General features: G+C 37.6%; 2 protein-coding genes across 5 annotated transcripts in view; one reads left to right on the top strand and one right to left on the bottom strand.

The window, feature by feature from the left end:
* The window catches only part of CB1H4orf46 (chromosome B1 C4orf46 homolog), an 85,738-nt gene that overhangs the window by 875 nt on the left and 64,142 nt on the right, over positions 1–20,721 (bottom strand). The window contains exons 3-4 of one of the 2 annotated variants that reach the window (XR_006216710.1): positions 14,920–15,041; positions 9,257–9,496 (exon numbers count right to left, since the gene is read on the bottom strand). Coding sequence is in view for 1 of the 2 variants with exons in the window: in XM_042983694.1 (XP_042839628.1) it covers positions 9,425–9,496; positions 14,920–15,041 (194 nt within the window). In the remaining variant the exon portion in view is untranslated. Of the gene's footprint in view, positions 1–9,226; positions 9,497–14,919; positions 15,042–20,721 lie in introns of those variants that run through there. The other variant, XM_042983694.1, reaches the window with a different exon arrangement.
* RXFP1 (relaxin family peptide receptor 1) overlaps positions 1–20,721 on the top strand; it is a 133,965-nt gene that overhangs the window by 60,711 nt on the left and 52,533 nt on the right. For all 3 annotated transcript variants that reach the window (XM_042983692.1, XM_042983690.1, XM_042983691.1), the window contains one exon: positions 20,336–20,434. In XM_042983692.1, the coding sequence (XP_042839626.1) occupies positions 20,336–20,434 (99 nt within the window). The remainder of the gene's footprint in view (positions 1–20,335; positions 20,435–20,721) is intronic.

Raw genomic sequence — 20,721 nt, 5'->3', positions numbered from 1 at the left:
TGATGGACAAATGAGACCGCCTAATAAAGAACAAACAATAAGTCCAGCTAACCTATTATTTACCAACAATCAAATTTATAACCTAATAAAGTCAACAAGTAGAGCTTCTGACCAAAGAGAATACCAGGAAAACTTGGCTTTTGGTTAGAATTTTGCTCAAATTTTGTTTAGTATATTCATTGTTTTCAAATTTTTAAAATTCTAGTTAGTTAAAATACAGTGTAATATTGTTTCAAAAATAGAATTTAGTGATTCATCACTTACATATAACACCCACTGCTCAACACAAGTGCCCTCCTTATTACCTGTTGCCAATTTAGCCCATCTCCCCATCCACCTTCCCTCCATCAACCCTCAGTTTATTCTCTATCATAGAGTCTCTTATAGTTTGTTTCGCTCTCTCTTTTTCCTCCCTTTCCATATGTTCATTTGTTTTATTTCCTAAATTCCACATATGAGTGAAATCATATGCTATTTGTCTTTCTGTGACTGACTTATTTCACTTAGCATGATAGTCTCTAGCTCCATCCATGTTGTTGCAAATGGCAAGATTTCATTCCTTTTTTTAATCCAAATATTTATTTAAATTCTAGCTCATTAATATTTAGTGTAGTTTTGGTTCAGGAGTAGACTTTAGTGATTCATCACTTACATGTAACACCCATTGCTCAACAAAATGAGTGCCCTCCTTAATACCTGTTACCCATTAGCCCATCCAGCCCCTCCCCTCCAGCAACCTACCATGTTCTCTATAATTGAGTCTCCTATATTTTTGCCTCACACTCTGTTTTTATCTTTTTATTTTACCTTCCTTTCCCCTTTGTTCATCTCTTTTGTTTCTTAAATTCCACATATGAGTGAAATCATATGGTATTTGTTTTTCTCTGAGTTATTTCTCCAAGTTTTTCTCCGAGTTATTGTGCTTAGCATAATACTCCCTAGTTCCATCCACATCATTGCAATTGGCAAGATTTCATTCTTTTAGATAGGTAAGTAATATTCCATTGCATATATATGTCACATTGTCTTTGTCATCATCAGTTGATGGACATTGGGCTCTCTCCATAATTTGGCTATTGCTGAGAATGCTGCCAAGGTGTGCATGTCCCCCTTCAAAATCTGTATTTTGTATCTTTGGGTAAAATACCCCATAGTGCAATTGCTGGGTTATAGGGTAGTTCTATTTTTAACTTTTTGAGTAACCTCCATACTGTTTATCAGAATGGCTGCACCAATGTACATTCCCATCAGCAGTGCTAGAGGGTTCCTCTTTCTCTACATCCTTGCCAACATCTGTTGTTTCCTGTGTTGTTAATTTTAGCCATTCTGACGGGTGTGAGGTGATCTCTCTTTGTAGTTTTGATTTGTATTTCCCTGATGATGAGTAATACTGAGCATCTTTTCATGTGTCTGTTAGCCACCTGGATGTCTTCTCTGGAAAAATGTCTATTCATGTAGTCTACCCATTTCTTAACTGGATTATTTATTTTTTGGGTGTTGACTTTCATAAGTTCTTTACATATTTTTTGATATTAACCCTTTATGTCATTAGCAAATATCTTCTCCCATTCTGTAGGGAATGTTGATTGTTCCCTTTGCTGTGCAAAACCTTTTTATCTTTATTTCAAGCTTTCTTTTGCTTTTTTAACATTTATCTATTTTGTGAGAGAGAGAGAGATTGCAAGTGGGGAAGGGGCAAAGACAGAGGGGACAGAGAATCCCAAGCAGGCTCCAGGCTCTGAGCTGTCAGAGCAGGGCCCAATGTGGGGTTTGAACCCATGAACTGTGAAATCATGACCTAAGTAAGGTCAGATGCTTAACTGACTTAACCACCCAGGCACCCTAAAGGTTTTTTATCTTGATGAAGTCTCAATAGTTCATTTATATTTTGGTGATGGTCAGTTTTTGTTGAATAATGGGAGTTTTTCTGTGATTTTTGGAATTCAATATGTTTCCTTCCCCAGATTAGGGAAGTTTCCAGCTATCATTTGCTCAAATACCTTCTGCCCATTTTTACCTCTCTTCTTCTGGGACCCCTAGGATACAAATGTTATTATGCTATAAGGAGTTGCTGAGTTCCCTAAGTCTACATTTGTGATCCAATATTTTTCTTTCCCTCTTCTTTTCAGCTTTGTTACTTTCCATAATTTTATCTTCTGTATCACTGATTTTCCCCCCTCTGTTTCATCCATCCTTGTCGTCATAACATGCATTCAGATTTGCATATCAGTTATATTATTTTTAATTTTAGCCTGACTAGTTTTTAGTTCCATTATCTCTATGGTAAGGGATTCTCTAGTGTCTCCTATGCTTTTCTCAAGCCCAGCCATCATCTTTATAATTATTGTTTTAAATTTTAGTTCAGACATCTTACTTATATCTGTATTGATTAAATCCCTGGCCCTGACTTCTTTCTTTTCTTTCTTTTGGGGTAAATTCCTCCATCTTGTCATATTGTCAAGGTGGAAGAAGGAAAGAAAGAAAGAAAGAAAGAAAGAAAGAAAGAAAGAAAGAAAGCAAGCAAGCTAGATCCTAGGTGTGTTTTGTTCTGCTTGTTAAAAGAAGCTAGATCCAAAATAATAATAATAATAATAATAATAATAATAATAATAATTTAAAAATTATAATAAAGATTAAAATTGCTTTTTCTGGTATCCCAAGGGGGGCTGAACAAAAGAAGCTAGATCCTATTTACCCTAGAGGTGAGGCTTTGTAGCAGCCTATGATCAGTAGACTTGGTGCACGCAAGGGGTTTGTGCTGATCTTCTGGGGGTGGGACCTGCTGTACTTACCCTAGGCCGACTTGCCTAGTGCAAATGCACCTGCAGGGCACAGAGTAGCAAGGCTTGGTAAAAGGGGCTCCAGCCTCTGGTTGGTGGTGCTATTTTGCGCACTGAAGTGGGTCAGTGCTATTGGGCAGGCTGAAAATGGTGTCACCCCGCTCTCTTGTCCCTGGAGCAGGGAGTTTGCAGCCACCACTCTTCAGGAAGCCCTCATTGGAGAGGCCGGGCCATCTCTCCCAAATGTACTGCAGGCAGGAGAACTGCTTCTCCCCATGTGACCCAGGAGATCTTCAGCCCACACTGCCCACTCCCAGGTCTCCACCCTCCTCCCCCACTGGAGCACCACTAAGCCTACTAGGCGTGTCCCTGGCGATGGTGCAGACTTCTGAAACTTCAAACTCTGCACTCCACTATTTATAAAATCTTGTGGTATTCCGCGCCTCTCCCTGTCACAGTCAATGGCTTTAAGGGAGACTTTTTCTTGTGTAATTCCCTGCACACACTGTCACTCTCTCTCTCCTTCTCTCGCTCCTCTCCCTGTGATCAGGGCTCCCTCCCCATTGGAGTACCTGCAGCTCTTCTCTCCCCCAAATCAACTCTCTGCAGCTCCTACCTTCCAAGATGTGGCGGTTTTTTTCACCTCTACTCTAAAAAGGGACAAGGCAAGCCTATGGTCTCACTACTCCTCCACTACCATACCTCCAAATATCCTGTTCAAATTTCTGAAGCCGTAACAACACAAATTTATAAAAGAACTTCAACTGGCTGGATCTGACCCACTGGGAAAATGAGCTTTGGTTAATAATGTAAAATAATGAGATTTCTTACTCATGGGGAAATAAGGTACTATTTTTGGAGGATAAAGACATACATAACAATCAGAAATGCTGCATAAATAAGTAATACACTGAAGAGACTTGCTGTTTTCACTCCCTAGAGTATTACAGACTTTTTTTTAAGACCCTATGCTGAAGGAATTAACACTTCTCTAGGTGGTAGCAGTTAACTCAAGAGTAAACACACTATCTAAACTGGTGAGATTAAGCTATGATTATCTTTGATTTGGATGGCTATACATATGTGTTGTCTTCTTTTTTTATAATTTTTTAATGTTTATCTATTTTTGAGACAGAGCATGAGTGGGGGAGGAACAGAGAGAGGGGGAGACACAGAATTTGAAACAGGCTCCAGGCTCTGAGCTGTCAGCACAGAGCCAGACACAGGGCTCAAACCCACAAGCCATGACATCATGACCTGAGCCAAAATCTTTTATATATTTATATATATGTATACATATGAATACGTGTGTGTGTGTGTGTATATGTATACATATATGTATATATACGCATACATATGTGTATATATATGTTCTATCTTCTTAAAACACCTGATTACCATATAAACTTTTTAAAAACCAAGATAAAAGTGTTCTGCCCACCGCCCGCCACTTCCCCCTTAAGCTGCTAGCAGTTCATATAGAGAGAGTGGCTTGAGAGTTTCCTACCAACTGATATGTTGACAGAAAGCAGGAAAAAACTTGGTAGGACAGGGAATTTGCCACCAAAAGTAGTTTCTCAGTGAAAAAAAGCTTGGGAGCTCTTGCTCTAGTGCTGCATTTAAAGAAACCAAATAACAAAAGTAACAATCTTCAAAGTAGTAATCCTTAATTACTCAAGTTTTTCAGGATTCACCAACCAGCAAATTCAGATGGAGGAATGCATTGGAATGCAGAGATCAGGCTTGGGTGACCTGGATTTAAAATCTGGCTCTGAAGAGGGTAACGATGGCTGTTGTCTTTTCTGTGACGTGGGAATAATAAAAATATCTGTGTCCACATGTCTTAAAAAGATTCAGTGAGACACTGTATCTAGGATGCTTAGCCCAGCACCTGACACAAAACTGGCATTCAGTAAAATGTTAACTTGTGTATCAGCCAGTTGTAGCTACCTTACAAACTTAATGACATAAGAAGTAATCATTTCTTTAGCTTGCAATTCTGTGGGTCAATAACTCGGGCTGGGCTCAGCTGAGATCAGCTCCACAGTTCTCAACCTAGTTGGGACTTTTTCATGTACCCTCCATTATCTGTGGATCAGCTTTGTCGTCATGCCTGGGACCTTGGCTGAGATAGCCAGAGTGACTCAGCTCTGGCCCTCCAGTAGGCTACGCTTTCTGCTAGTGGTAGAGACATGGCACCCAGGGGTAACTGGACGTGTAAAAGGACTCTTGAAGCCTATGCTCAAAAAATGACACACTTGCCCCACATCCTTGTTGAAGGGAGTCACAAGACCAGTCCAGTTTCAAGGGATGAAATTGACTTCTCTTGCTGAGAGGAGCTGCAAAGTCACACTGCAAGGGGGTTGGGCAGAGGGAGGGCAGCCACTGCAACCACTTTTGCAAATTCTACCCCAGTTGGTATTATCATTGCTTTTCCCACAAACGTTGATATTAACTCTCGGTGACTCAGAGATTGCTTTTCCCACAAACATTGATATTAACTCTCGGTGACTCAGAGTCCCCACCTGTGTGACTTTAGGAAGTCCTGTCTGTTAAGCAATTTAAATATTTCTAGGAACAACCATGGTTTGTCTATTTACTTATTGAAACAGCAGCTCATATTTGAAGGAACACTATTTTTCCATATTTTTGTTTTTGTAGTTTTATGTTTATATAAATAGCTGTGTGTGTGTGTGTGTGTGTGTGTGTGTGTGTGTGTGTGTATGTCCTGTTGATTATGAGATAGTCAGGAGGTGGGTAAGCTTTCCCCCATTTCATGAAAATGTAACTATAGTTTATTTGGGCAGGACCAAATAAACTATATTTTATTTGTATATTTGGACCTTAATTGTGTTAATTATCCTGCTTAACTATCCTGTTGAATTTTAACAAAGAAAATATACATTAGAGAAAATATTAAGGCCTACATCTTTACTCTTAGAATTTGAATTCTGATGACAAGCAGGGGCTTAACTCTTGTGAAAACAATACCATCAGAACAAAAATCAGGTTAGAGATCCATCATGGTTTCTTCTTTCTTCCACCTCTTTGCCTTTATCTCCCTCCCAATTCCCACCCCCCACCCCCCCGCTCTCTGTGTATCTGAGGGCCATTCTCTCTTTTTCTGTCTCATTTCCATGTGTCTCCCCACTTCCATTCTGCCTCCCTAACTGTCCTCATCCCTTTTTTCACTGTCTCTCAATTCCCTTTCTACTTCGTGCTTGTCTTTTCCTCTCTTCTTTTCTCTTTCAAACCAAGTCCATCACAGTATTCGTAAATTAGACTTTAGTTATTATTCTGTTCATCCCATTAAGTTTACAAACTGTGTTGTTAATATTTTAATATCATTACCTCCAAAGAAAAAACCCAAGCAGTTGCTTTTAATTTCTATGTAGCACTAAACAGATTCCTGCCCCCACCCCCCTTCTCTACCCTTGGACTGTGTATCTCAGAATAGTGGCTTGTATTTTACAGTCAACAATAATGACTTTTCCTTACCCTCTTTGATTTCTTTTTAAATAGAAACAGAATGGTTGGAAGACTTCTCAACCTGACATCAGAAAGTTCAGGCTCAAATCCTGGAAGTGTCTTTTTCTATCTGTTGATACTTAGACAAGTCATTTCTTTTGGCTCAGTCTCACTTTCCTTATTTGTGAAATTGGAATAATAAATTTGTTGTGAGAATTAAATTAATTGCATGTGTAGAAATGCATACACACACACATAAAACAGGTACTCAATAAATCTGTGTGGATCAGATTATTGACCACTATACTCAGTAGTTACTCTGGAGTTCACATCTTTTTCATTCTATCCCAGGAATAGTTTATATTTGATTGGACTTCAAACCAGGGAAATCCTGGTTTGTATGCATGTAGGGAAGGGTGAAGCAAGTTGAGTCAAAGTAGTATAAGCAATCTGTTCCAAAGGTTTTGCAAAATGGTTATCTTAGGGACCCCTGATGTGAGCAGGGATTGGTGTGCACCACCAGCATTCATAAAAATAAAATAGGTCACAGATGAAATAAGTCAAGTTCCAGCTATAGGTGTACATGGCATATGAAAGTAAACAGCATTTTGTTTAATCAAAAATACTAATTATTAAAAATGCAGGTGACTTGAATAGCAATTAATATTAAAATATTTATTAGACAAAAAAGATTCTGTTTATTAGGCAAAAAAATATTCTGTTTAATGCTATTTAAAAATTTTTTTAATGTTCATTTATTTTTGAGAGAGAGAGCCAGAGGGGGAGGGGCAGAGAGAGAGAGACAGAGTCACAGAATCCAAAGCAGGCTCCAGGCTCTGAGCTGTCAGCACAGAGCCCGACGCGGGGCTCAAACCCACAAGCTGTGAGATCATGACCTGAGCCGAAGTCAGACATTCAACTGACTGAGCCACCCAGGTGCCCCTGCTTAATGCTATTTGAAAGCTCCTTTACTCACCATTGTCAACATCAAAAAAATAAAAAACCCATGTCCAGTTTTGGAAATATGGGCAAAATCATAATCTATTCTTATGAAAACATGTCTATGTAACAAATACTATCTTAAACTATTCCTAGACTTCTTATATCAGAAAAAAAGTACTCTCCTGAAATTTATCCAGGCCAGCAGATCTTCCACTGTAGTTCTGGACCAAAGCCATCAGCATTAGCCACAAAGCTACTAGGAGTGCAGGTTCTCAGTCCCCATCCCAACCCCACTGAATCAGAAACTCTGCCGGTGGCTCAGCAATGTTTCTGAAAGCTCTTCAAGTCACCCCACACACTACATTTCGAGAACCACTGACCTAGACCCAAGTGAGTGGAAAACAAGGAATGCAGGTGAGATAGTAGCAAGAGTAGAAATAAACTAGGGTCAAACTCTCAATATGGTATGCAGACTTACTAACTTGCTAACTCCATTATCATTATTACCAATTTGTTAGCTTTTATAAGAAACATTGGCACTGTATTGGTTGCAGTCATCTAGAAATTAAAAAAAGAAGAATTTAAGTTGAACTCTGGTCAAAACCTCAGCAATGGTAAGTTGACATGTTGCTGCGTCCATGCATGTACAGGTTGGAACATCCCAGGAAGGAAAACAGAATTTTATCATCACCTTTAGGGTCCAGGTGACAAAAATTATGAAATGCAGTTATTTCCTCTTGCTTCTTATTACTGAATTTCCTTCACTGGCTGTGAATTGTTTTCTTTCTTTTTTTTTTTTTTTTTTAAATTTTAGAGCATCTACATAATTTGCGCTCCCCTGGCTGTTCATTTTTTAAGACATTCATGTTTACATTCTGTTTAATGCTAATTAAATTAGGTCAGAAAGTTGGTTCTTTTCAGAATATGTAAACTTCATGCATATTTGAATAAGCAGCATTAAATATATTTACAATCACATAAAATATAGTATCTTAACATATGAATAAAAGAAAAATCCACAGGTAAAAATCACTTTTAGAGTGCTCATTTATAAGTTAATAATGTATTGCCAAATAAAAAATCTTTCTGTAATGGAAGGGAGGAGACTTTTCCTTAATTAGAATTTTTAAGATATACCCTAAAAAATACCTCCAAGCTGTTACCATTGACACCAGTAATGATTATTAAAGTGGAAAAGTAAGTCAAATCAAAATAGTAGCTATAAAATTTAGCAGAATCACCCCCAAAATGAAACACCATTAAATAAATTAAACTGACTCCCCATATATCGAACTATAATATGAACTAAATATATTTAGGGAGAAAAATGTGACTTTTGTATTATCACAAGCATTTTAAACAAGCACTCCTATTTGCTTATTGAGTTCCCACTTTTCTTTACAAAAATAATTTCTCTATAATGGAATAGTTTACTGAATACAAAAATAAAATATCTCAGTATAAAAAGTATAACACATCTACTCACTGAACATTTTTCAGTGACACAAGGCAAGCAAAAGCAATAGATTTGAAGTTTTCCATTGAATTCATAAGAATCCCTTTCTTTCCAAAATATTTGGGCAATACAGAATTTATAGACATACATATATCAAAATTGGTTACACCATTTTTATAATAACTTTGATCCTTACTGATAAACTTCAATATGAAATATATATTTTTCCCCTGAAAAATTTGATAACAATTCCCATACAATTTCCATACGTGTTTGCTGTGTATCCTAACCCACTTTTCATCTCTACTCAGAACTATCTATGCAATCAAACAGACTAGAGACCCAAAAGAGTCTCAAAGAGTCCTTAGAGTAGTACTTGGTATCACAATGGCAAACCAAAAGAAAAGGGACCTTTTGCTTTTTCAGCTAAAACTCTGAGATACCTGGATGAATATATCTGGGTAAATACCAAAGGAATCAGATTACAAAAATGTTAGGACCCTCATTCAGAAATCACTTATGTCCATTTTAAACTGAGCGTAACTCAGTAGTAAACATGAAATATTAAAGTAGTGTCAAATTCGCAGATACTATGGCATTTATTCACTACCTCTAGATTTTCATTTAAAAGGAACTCCGCATTTCCAGATTAGAATTTGTTAGCATTTCCTCTGCGTTATAAATGGATGGTTGTACAGAGAGGGCTCCCGTTCGAAGTTACACCAACCCAACTTCATCCCCCGGTTGGAGCCAAGTTGAGTTACTCTATCATGAAGACCTAAGTTCTGATGCCGTCCCTCTGTAGACTCTTTCTCTGAACACTCCTCACTTTAGCAGAGGAAAAGGATGTCTACAGGAAAAAAGATGAAGACTTTTGTTATTCCGTTTCCATGTTAGTTTTTCTATAATCCACAGGGGAAATAGAAATCTCTTCTAATACATTTTGGGTAGTGTAGTAGGTTAGTATCTGCTAAAAAGGTATGTCCACCTCAAACCTCAGAATGTGACCTTATTTGGAAATAATGTCTTTGCAGATGTAATGAAGTAAAGAGTTTCTGGTTTCCCCCAGATTCTGCTGTCTAGGGAAATGGGAGGACAAGAAGACCCTTCTACTCTCCCTCTCTGGTCCAACTGTCTTGTGCAGACTGGGAATAGCAAAGCTCGTTCTTCTGTTATGTTTTTCCAAATTTCAGTGCTCAAATATAGGCCTTTGAAAATCAAATACTAAGAATTTGATTCCTTTTGTTATCTGCAAGCTTCTGTGTCATCCTTTCTCCAAAAGAACAAAAGTGGAAAACTTTAGCTGCCTGCTCTAGGAAAAAGGACAGAGAATGAGAAAACTTCAAGGGAAGAAAAACTTTGTTAATATCCCAAAATATTTTCCTGCACTTACTAATCTATAAGAATTAGATAAACAGTATTTATTTATGAGTGTGATGGTGATGATATGTATTTTTAAATATAATTTTTAAATTTTTAAGTGGGCCTGCATTGAAAACTCTGGAATACCAAATATTCCTTCATTTCCTAAATACAGTTTTTTATACAACGATCAGAATGATGGGAAAGGCAGGCAGTTTGATGTAGAACTTAGCTCTTCGCATTTTAGAATATTCCATTAAAGTTAGCGGTCTGCCTTTTTCAAGGTTAAAAACACAAGAGGAAAAGTGACATGGGTCATAAATATGTATTAATACACAACCATGCATTGTCTGTTCAAAAATATGTGGTTTTCTATTTCTTATTCTCAAAATAGCACTGGAAATACCTAAGGAACTGAAACTTTCACTTTACACACGAACCTCATTTTATTTTTTTTAAGTTTTTATTTAAATTCCAGTTAGTTATCATACAGTGTAATATTAGTTTCAGGTGTAGAATTTAGTGATTCAACACATACATACAATACAACACTTAGATTCAACACATACATACATACTTACCTTACATACAATACCTGGTGCTCATCACAAGTGTTCCTTAATCCCCATCACCTATTTAACCCATCCCCCACTTACCTCCCCTCTGGTAACCATCAGTTTGTTCTCTACATTTAAGAGTCTGTTTCTTGGTTTGCTTCTCTCTCTTGTTTCACTTTGCTGGACAAACCTCATTTTAACCTCAAGCTTGTTTATCAAACAATGGTTAAACAATGTTTGGGTTAACTTCACAAAGACTTTCATCCCAGAACACTTCCTACTTGATAGGCCACAAAAGGTAGTTTCTTCAGTGGCCTTAATTTTCTTTAAATATGCCCAGGATAATGTCACACCCTTTAATTTCTTCAGAGCTGCCTCCAAAGGTATTAGGAGCCTACAAAGAGGCTAATACTTTCTGTCCAGCAAACTACTATTGTCGTTCAAATTCAAGGAGATCCAACACAGTTAGTTGGATGAATTGTTCTGCCTGGCCAGTCAGCATCCGAAGGTTTATTCTAATGGCCCAGGGCACCTTTACTCTGGGGATCATTCCTTTCTGAGAAAAAGATACTCCCAAGAATGGGTGCTGAGGTGAGTAAATGTCTCAGAATCAGGAATGCTCCACTTTACATAAACCCAAACTTTATAAATCATCTGTTCATTCATTAGTCAATAAACATGCATACTTTGTAACCCATAAGGTTTATGCCTTCATTTTAATAATAAAAAAAATAAAGGAGACCATTTGACACAGCATCATTACATCATCCTTTGTTTTGGCCTCCTCTCTGTCAGAGACACAAGTCCCTTAACCTTGGATTATTCCAAACCCAAACATCAGGGGTGCCCAGGAGTGGCTGTTGAAAATTGATGGGAACTTTTGGGAATCCTGCTCTGAGAACTAGAGGCAGCAGCCTCCCCTGAGGGCTGGCGAGAGGTGCTGCAGTTCTGAGCTCCACCTCCAGAAATGCTGATCTCCTAGGTAGTTTTGGAGCCCAGAAATCTTCATTTTTAACAAACATGGCAGATGAACATACTTGTTAACATTTTGAAATGATTCACTTCCCAATGCACAGACAACATTATTACCCTGTTTAGAACACCTAGAAAGTGGTTAATTAGTGTAGAGCAGTGGTTTTCAAAGGCATCAGATCAGGCTTGTAAAAACCTAGATTGCTCCTCCCTCCTCCCCCCATCTACAGTTTCTGATTCAATGTCTTTGGAGTAAGACTCAAGAACTTGCTTTTGTTTGAAGTGCCCAAGTGATGCTAATGCTGCTAGTCCTGGATCTACACTTTGAAAACCAAGTGATCTAGACAGACTCTTTCTTGTGCAAATGAGAAAACAAAGACTTTCCAAAATGTATGGCATCTTATAACAAGAATTAAACAAAATTAAAAATACCTCTATTTAAAAAAAAATTTTAATGTTTATCTTATTTATTTTGAGAAAGAAATAGGGCAAGCAGGGGAGAGGCAGAGATAGAGGGAAAGAGAAAATCCCAAGCAGGCTCGGTGCAGTCAGGACAGAGCCCCACAGGGGCTCGAACTCATAAACTATGAGATCATGACCTGAGCTGAAATCAAAAGTCAGACACTTAACCGACTGAGCCACCCAGATGTCCCTAAAGATATTTCTTTAATGCCTGTGTTCTCTTTCATCATATTAGCATGCATTATTAATCCTAAGTGGAGATATAGGATGCAGCATTTCCAAATGTATTTCACCACAGAGCTCTCTCCTCAAGGAGAATCCTGGGAAACTATTTGAGGAAAGCCCAATATAGCACCATAACAAATTAGTGCATTTTAAGAAACTTGGACCTTTCCCATTCCCATCCAGACCTCATCCCTCGAACCACCCCCACCCCTATATTTCTGCCCCAGTGCCAGAAGAATCTGAGAGCATGGGAGGGGCAGGTACATTGTCCAGAATACAAATCATTGTGTAATCCACTTTTCCATAAAACTAAAATTATAACGGGTACCTGGCAGGCTTGGTCGGTGGAGCGCGTGACTCTTAATCTCAGTGTTGTAAATTCAAGCCCTACATTTGGGTGTAGAGATTACTTAAAAATAAAATCTTTAAAAAAACTAAATTATAACAAATACTTGATGCAAGTGAAATGATGTTTTAGTATTTCATATACTTCATATACTTTAGAGGAGCTAGTAAGAGCCATATTTTAAATATATTTAAAGTAGCTTTGTAGTCACTGAAGTATATAAAAAATGCATAGGTTTATAAGATTATTTCCTACTATACTGCCATAAGGAGATAAAATGAATATACAAATAAGTAGAGTATGAAGCAGATTACAGTAAGCATAATAAGAAAGATATAAGCAATTTAAGTAAATTATAAGTAATTATATAAATAAATATATATACATATGTAAATTAAGGACCACTTGCATTCTTATTGGAGTGTTTGAGCTACTCATTATTAACAATCAACAACTTTGCTAAAGAAAAGAAATATGCCTCTTCTGATGGACAAGATTTTTGTGTGACTAAATTAGCTGTGCTCTACTGCAGTGGGAGAAGGGCTCCAGCTGACTAGGGTGAATTTCATAACGCAGTTCTCCCAAAACTTGTTCTAAGACTCACATGGGACACCAGTGGAAACTATGGATTCCTAGACCCCACACTAACCAAACAAATCAGAATCTACAGTAGAAGATCCTGGAAAACTGTGTTTTTGATAAGTGCTCCAGTTCCCAAATTTTATTGTAGAATAAGAGAGACTGGGTTTTCTCTGAGGTGTCTTTGAGGGTAGAGCCTCATTCATTCATTTATTCATTCACTCACTCAGTTAGCAAATATGTACTGAGCTCATGTGGCATGCACCACCAGATTTTTCTTCATCTGTGTCATTAATTTTTATTTACATTGTTAAATAACAAATATTCAACTGAATAAATTGATCAAATTGGCTTTATGTAAGGACTCATGAATCAAGCAGCATCCAATATAGCAGGTAGAAAGAAGTTCTGTTGAGCTGCAGAAAAGGAAAAGTTTCTAAAGACAGAGGAGAAAAAAAAAAAAGGAAATAATTAACCAAGAATGCATTGTTTTAGGCAAGGTTGCCCTACTAAGAGAAACAGAGGGGGTTTATCAGTGGATTATCTCCTAGTGCTGACCAGGAAATTTCAAATTGACTGGTTAAAGGTCACATTCCTGGGGAGTTAAGACTACAATTAGGTTAGGTATTAAGTCTTGCTTTGCTGATTTGGGGATTAGCACAAGTGACATTATTTGGAGTCTGCTGTCTCCTTTTTAACAATAGTATTATTCCATCATTTTTTAGCTAGAAAAAATTCTTTTTCAATAAACATTTATATTGTTAATCAACACTATTATTCACTCAGCAATACATAAGGAAATGATACGCCCTAACACAATGGTCTTCTAGTAAAGTGCTCATTATATGACCTTATGATGCACACAAAAAAACCAGACAACCAAACTTTAGTGGGATCATTACCAAAGTATGAAAAACCATTCTGCTCACTGCCCCAAACATCCTTAAGAATGAAGGATTTAAAATATAGAAACACATATTCCAAAAGCTGTTTTCTTAAAAATGCTAACTTTCCAACTTTGCAATTTTGGCTATAATTCCTATGTTCTATATTCCTGCCTTCTGGTGGGGGGAAGTAATGAGTGGGAAGAAGCAAATGCTTTGGGAAGGCAGAAAGAAAGGTAAAAACTAATTCCTAAAAAGCTTGTGTGTTTGAAGATGTTGCTGTTTAAAAAGAGATTGTCCCAAAAAAGATATGCTCTATCTAAGGAAGTATGAGCAGGTCTGTCTTGCTTCTTTCTGCATTCTAAAAGTACCCACATCTATACTAATGTCACATCTCTTTCCTTTTTTTTTTTTTGACTGTGTGTGTGTGTGTGTGTGTGTGTGTGTGTGTGTGTGTGTGAGTGAGTATGTTGTGTTGAGGTACAATAAGGTAGAAAAGGAGAAAAAAGGAGTAGGATTAAGAAAATGAAAAGAGAAGCAGCATAAATAACTACACATGTCAATTTGTTGGACTAAATCATTGCAACCAAGGCCACAGAGTGAACCTCTTAAAATAGAGAGCAATGGTGAGGGACAAAGTATTAGCACAGGGTGCCGAGCCCATGATTTTAAGCACTGAACTATCAGTTAATGGTAAAAAATGTGGCAAATTGAAATAGTTCAGTTGTAAAAATTCAGTTCCATACAGGGCCTGCTAAAGAACCAGAGTGAAAGAAAATCAACATCTACTGGCACTCACCCCATCCCTGATCTCATAAATTTCCCAGCAGCAGTGAAACACTAACCATAGAAACAGCCCTGTGTTTCTGGAATGCTGTCACCTCACCTCATTTCCATTGCTGTTTTTTGAGGTCTGGGCGGATGTGTCAGGAACATGAACATGAACATGAACGTGGGGCAGGGGGTGTCCTCCTCCTCCTCCTACAAAGCCAACAAGGCGCTGGCAGCCTGAAAGGAGAAATTCTTCAGACCTTTGCAAACCACTTCTGCCTTTGCTCTCTAGATACACAACAAGCTTGTTTATAAAAATAATCAGTGCCTCAACATATCCAGAGCCAAATTACTTATCTTACATGTCTTATTTATAACATGTAAATGTATAAAAAATCATAGCATAAATCTATAAAAAAAATTATTTTTTAAATTAATGTTTTAGTAATACTTTAATGATTTACAATGTTTTCATTGATTCCATAAGTAGCAATAGTGATGAGCTTAAATTCCAGTTAATAACTACTTCTGGTTGTTATTTAAATGAATTTTGGGGGATGCCTGGGTGGCTCAGTTGGTTAAGCATCTGACTCCAGCTCAGGTCACCATCTCATGGTTAGTAAGTTCGAGCCCCACATTGGGCTGTGTGCTGTAAGCTCAGAGCCTGGAGGCTGCTTCGGATTCTGTGTCTCCCTCTCTCTCTGCCCTACCCCTTCTCACACTCTGTCTCTCAAAAATAAGTAAATGTTAAAAAAAATTAATAAATGAATTTTTGTATAATTCACACAATTCTGATATAAGAGCCTCAATAATGGAAATGAAATAGACAACAGAAAAATAAGCAATAAATAGTATTGGTTAAATATTTAAAGCCAATGTCACACAAAAGCTGAAATTCTGTAAGTAGACTATGTATTGATAAATCATCTATTTGGCCTAGGAAAGAAAAATTTTTAATTATTTTATTATTTTAACTCTTTAGTAAATTTTGATAATCTGTTTCACTTAAACATCTTAGAAGCAGTTTTTCCATCTGTAAATGAAGTGACAATAGTGACCCAATAGAATTATGAGGATAAAATAAAGTACCTAGTACAATGTAGTATGTATTTGCTAAACACAAGTTCTCTCAGAGCTAAGTGCTAATATTCAATTTCTCTGTTAAAATGGGAGAATTAAAATCTCTCACAGAATCCTCCTTCCTTATATCTAAAGATATGAACCAAGTTTTTTAAAGTAAAACCTTGCCAAAAAGTCAACAAACACAGCCAAACCAGGAAAGGGGGAAAGCCAATGCCGTAAACCAAAACCGGACAGCCAAGGAAACAAATAGGTAATTCTGAGCCCAGAAGAATAGATCATTTTGTAAGGCTCTTAAACCTATCCCTAGAACCCATACTGGAGATGCAGGAAAATGTTGGAAAATGTCATCATTTCTGTAGTGAGACCACAAAATTAAACTACACCAAAGCTCGTAGTTTCAGAAAAAATTCACTGCTTTGTTCTCACTCATGAGATTCCACCTGGGCTCCCAAAATGCTATAAATGTCCAACCACACTTAAACCATATTTTAATCCAATAATTCAAAAGGTCTCTGTATCTATCAGTGTTTAATGGAAAAACCAGAACCCATTCTAGGTATGTTAAACAGAATTTAGATACAAAATTCCCGGTAAGGCTGGAAGAGTGGGCGTCAGCAAGGCTCCCATTAGTGCCATTGAATCCAAGAACACATCAACATAGCTGCAATCCAAAGACTGAGACAGTGACTACCCCAATCACTGCTGATCCTGCTGTCCCTACCACTAACACAACTGCCTCTTCACACCCACAGAGCTGGTAATACTCGAATTGTCATGCTGCTGCCATAAGTGCCTCTTAACACAGTGTCTCTGTTTTAGACATAGCAGCAGGAAAATGATCTCTGCCTTTCTTCTATCAACCAAAATATGTGTGAGTACACATGATCCTGGCTGTAAAGAAGATGTGAAATGTTATGAGCTTTGCAGTCTCTACTTTCCAGGAACACACCAATGAAGGGGGAGTTGAACAGAGGTTGAGCAAGCCAATCTACAGTATCCACCATAGGTCCATTTCAGCTCTACAATACATGGGCCATGTCCCTCATAATCCACCCCTTTGGTGACTCAATGCCCATAAGTGTTTGCCTCTTGACTTTATTTAGTCTAAGGCAACAATGAGTCTTGATTCCTGTCAACAATCTGGCAAACTACTGCTTGAGCCAGCACACTGAATCCAGAAACCTGTATTAATTAGCTGTGCTCAAAGTTATAGTCCCTCCTCCTAGTATAGTATACTTAGAAATTGTTCCCAAACAATTCCCTTGAGTTTCTGCTTATTTAAAATAGCAAAATCTTTTGGTATGTAGATCTTCTTTTTCTGAGTCCAACTTGTGCTTGGCTTCTTGGGTGTGTTAGGATCTGACTCTAGTTATAATAGTCTGGGAAGCAGAAAAGAATACTCAAAATGTGGGGCCTGAAGAGACCTCAAAAGTTATTTACCTCAAGTAAAGCAACTAGCACGTCTCCAACAGACTACAACCAACCTTATGGGACAGGGAAGGGAGAGGTTTTTGCTGACAGGAAAGGTTCCATGGGATGGGGATTCAAAGTATTTAAATTCAACTCAACGTACTCAAATGTCCCATTATAATTTGCAGGGCTTCTCTCCTTCCAAATCAGAGTCTTAATGTTCACTTAAAAGAGATAGCAAAACATGAATTCAGCTTATGCTGTAACCTTTGTAATCCACTGGATCAGAGTCTATCAGATTTGAGGTTACATCAATCCTGAGATCACAAGAGATAAAAGATTATCTTAGAGTGATCATGGAAGCTCAGTAGTTCTCTGAACTTTTTCATACTGATAAGATTGAACCTAAACCCTGGGCTTATCATTTTCTAGCTTTAATCTCCCCAGGACATCTCCATAGCTATCTTATTCCACAACTCTAGAAATTTCTCATTTTCATTCTAATGATTTACCATAGCAACTACTGTGCCAGAGTGTAGCCTTCTAAGAGGCACATCATAAGGAAGCCATAAGTGATCATTGAAGTCACTTCTTTGTCACAGTGTGACATAAACTTTGAGAGTCCCATTTTCTAATAGTAACAGTATTGCCATTATCTTCAACACCAACCAGTTCAAATCATCAATCTAATGTTTCCATTCTTGAGAGCATTATCTGCAATCCCTTCTAGAAGGAAGAAACAGAAAGCACTCTTGTTTGGGGGGGGGGGGGGTTGGGCTTAAGAAAAAGCAGATTTCATGCTAGGAAGAAGGTGTTTATAGAATCACTGTTAAGGCTATAGAAGCAAGAATCAGGAGTGGAGAACAAATCACCATAATTGCAAGCCCAAGATCAAGAAGTACTAGTGACATTCTGTCACTGTCACTAGTACTGCTAATAATCTCTTTACTTGTGAAACTGAACCCTGAGACTGGTTGCAGTAGCTGCCCCAACTCCCACTATATACCCACAAGACCGGTATCTATAAACTTCCGATCTCACATGCGTGCATTCAAATGGAAGAACTTATCTGTAACAAGAACCCTAGTTGCTGAAGGTATGGAAAACATAGATTTGAGCTACCAACTTCTAAAGAACAAGAAAGCATTCTAAACCCAGTATAGAACAAAGGAGGAACAAACTGCACAAAATCTACCACAGACTCAATAGCTTGTAGTCTCTATTTGGCTGTATAACCTCAGTCTTTCCAATTTCCTCCCATTCTTCCTGTTTCTCTAAGATACCATCCTCATGGTGTCAGAGGCTGGGGAGGCACCTTGAACTGATACCTGGGTATTCAGTGGATGGTATTTTCTGTTTCTAGGATGTTGTTCCTGGCCACCTAGTTACTGGTACCCATCTGGGGTCTCATGCTGAAGAGTGTGGTTGGTAAACTTGAGGGCCATCACTTATCTCCCTCTGAACTGAGATCTCATTATATTATTTTGCTACTTCTATTTTGAAATCTTCTGTAATAGACAAGTTTTAAAACTAAAGAGGCATGCTAAAGGAAGAATATTTTAAACACAATGTTTAAATAAACTTGTATTCGATTTTTCACTTTTAGTGGGATTTCTAAAAGCAAGACTAATTTTACAAGTATAAATAGCATTTATGCTAGACTTAATACTAATTTATAAAAACAGGAAAATTTTGGGGTGGCTGGGTGGCTCAGTCAGTTAAGCCTCCGACTCTTGGCTTCAGCTCAAGTCATGATCTCATGGTTTGTGAGTTTCGACCCTGCATCAGGCTCCATGCTGACAGTGCAGAGCCTGCCTGGGATTCTCTGTCTCCCTCTCTCTCTGCCCCTCTTCTGCTCTGTCTCTCAAAATAAATAAACTTTAAAAAATTTTTAAAAAAACAAGAAACTTTTATAGGTTTTGTCATCTTCTCATATGTTTATGCATCCTTAAAGAGTCTTGGCAACATTCTGAAAAAATTTTAAAACCTCTGGAAAGAATCTCTGGAAGGATTGTACCATCTGCAAAGATGTCCAGAGAAGTTGCTCCTACACCCCCATGCAAAGTCCATTCTATCACATAATTGGCTTCCTTGTCTCTTATGTTTAGTATTAACTAAAAGGTCATAAGGAATTTTTTACGGTAAAATTATTTCTTTGGTTTTCTCCCCAAGGAAGGACTTTTATAATTTTTATGTTTTTTAATTTTGTTTATTGTTTATTTATTTTTGAGAGATAGAGACAGAACATGAGCAGGGAAGGGGAAGAGAGAGAGGGAGGCACAGAATCTGAAGCAGGCTCCAGGCTCTGAACTGTCAGCACAGAGCACGACACGGGGCTCTGAACTCATGAACCATGAGATCATGACCTGGGCCAAAGTCAGACGCTTTACCAACTGAGCCACCCAGGCGCCCCAATTTTTATGGTTTTTTAAATGATACAAGAGCTTAATATAAAAATCAGAAAATATAAATGAGAAAATATGTAAGCACTCAGAAGATAATTCCTGTTAAAACCATCCATGACAACATGGTGCCCTTTAAAAGAGAGAACGAACGAACGAACGAACGAACGAACAAAAGAAAGAAAGAAAGAAAGAGAAAGAAAGAAAAAAGTAAGCAACGTGATCATGCTGGTCAGGTTCTTTTTTTCTTTAACAGTCATGATCATCTATCCATGTTAATACATCTCCAATATCAGTTTAAATGATAGAAGAGAAAATCATAATTAATATGCTAGGAACAGTATGCTGTGTTTCAGTACTTAAGAAAGCACTGTTTCTTAAAATGTGGTTCAAACACTACTTGCCAAAGAATCACCCACAGTGCCCATAGTGGAGATGTGGGGACCCATCGCAGACATGTGAAATCAGGACCTCTAGGTGGGGGCCCAGAAATTTCCATTTCTCAACAAGCTCCCAGATGATGCTTGTCTCTCTTGTGACAATCACCTGTTTATTTTAAAGAGAGGACCTATTTTTCCCAACACACCAGAGTATTTCTGTTTTCTTGAATTTTCTGCTTTCTGATTTTTATTTTAGGAGACAACAATGGATGGCCTATACAATTTGACAAATACTTTGCCAGTTACTACAAAATGACTTCCTTGTATCACTTTGAGACACGAACATCTGAATGCCGTAAGTAATCAGAGGGATTGAGTCTCCTTTTCCATGAGTTCATAATAAGATGTCATGTTTTTAAAAGTTGGATCCAACATATTTTTTAAAAGGTTAATTATAGTTTTCTAACTGCAAACTCTATCAGACATGTAGCCTTAATTTGAGAATTCTATTCAAAAGTGACTCAGGGATCCCAAGTAAAAAAAACAATACATTATGCCAGATACTGTTATGAACAAAATTAATGTCTGTCAGTCAGGGTTGCTATTATATGTCCCTTTTTCACAATCACTATAGACTCTGAT

Source organism: Panthera tigris, chromosome B1, assembly GCF_018350195.1.
Source record: "Panthera tigris isolate Pti1 chromosome B1, P.tigris_Pti1_mat1.1, whole genome shotgun sequence".
NCBI lineage: Eukaryota > Metazoa > Chordata > Mammalia > Carnivora > Felidae > Panthera > Panthera tigris.
Note: the sequence above shows the minus strand (reverse complement) of the source record. Positions and strands in the feature narration are given on the sequence as shown.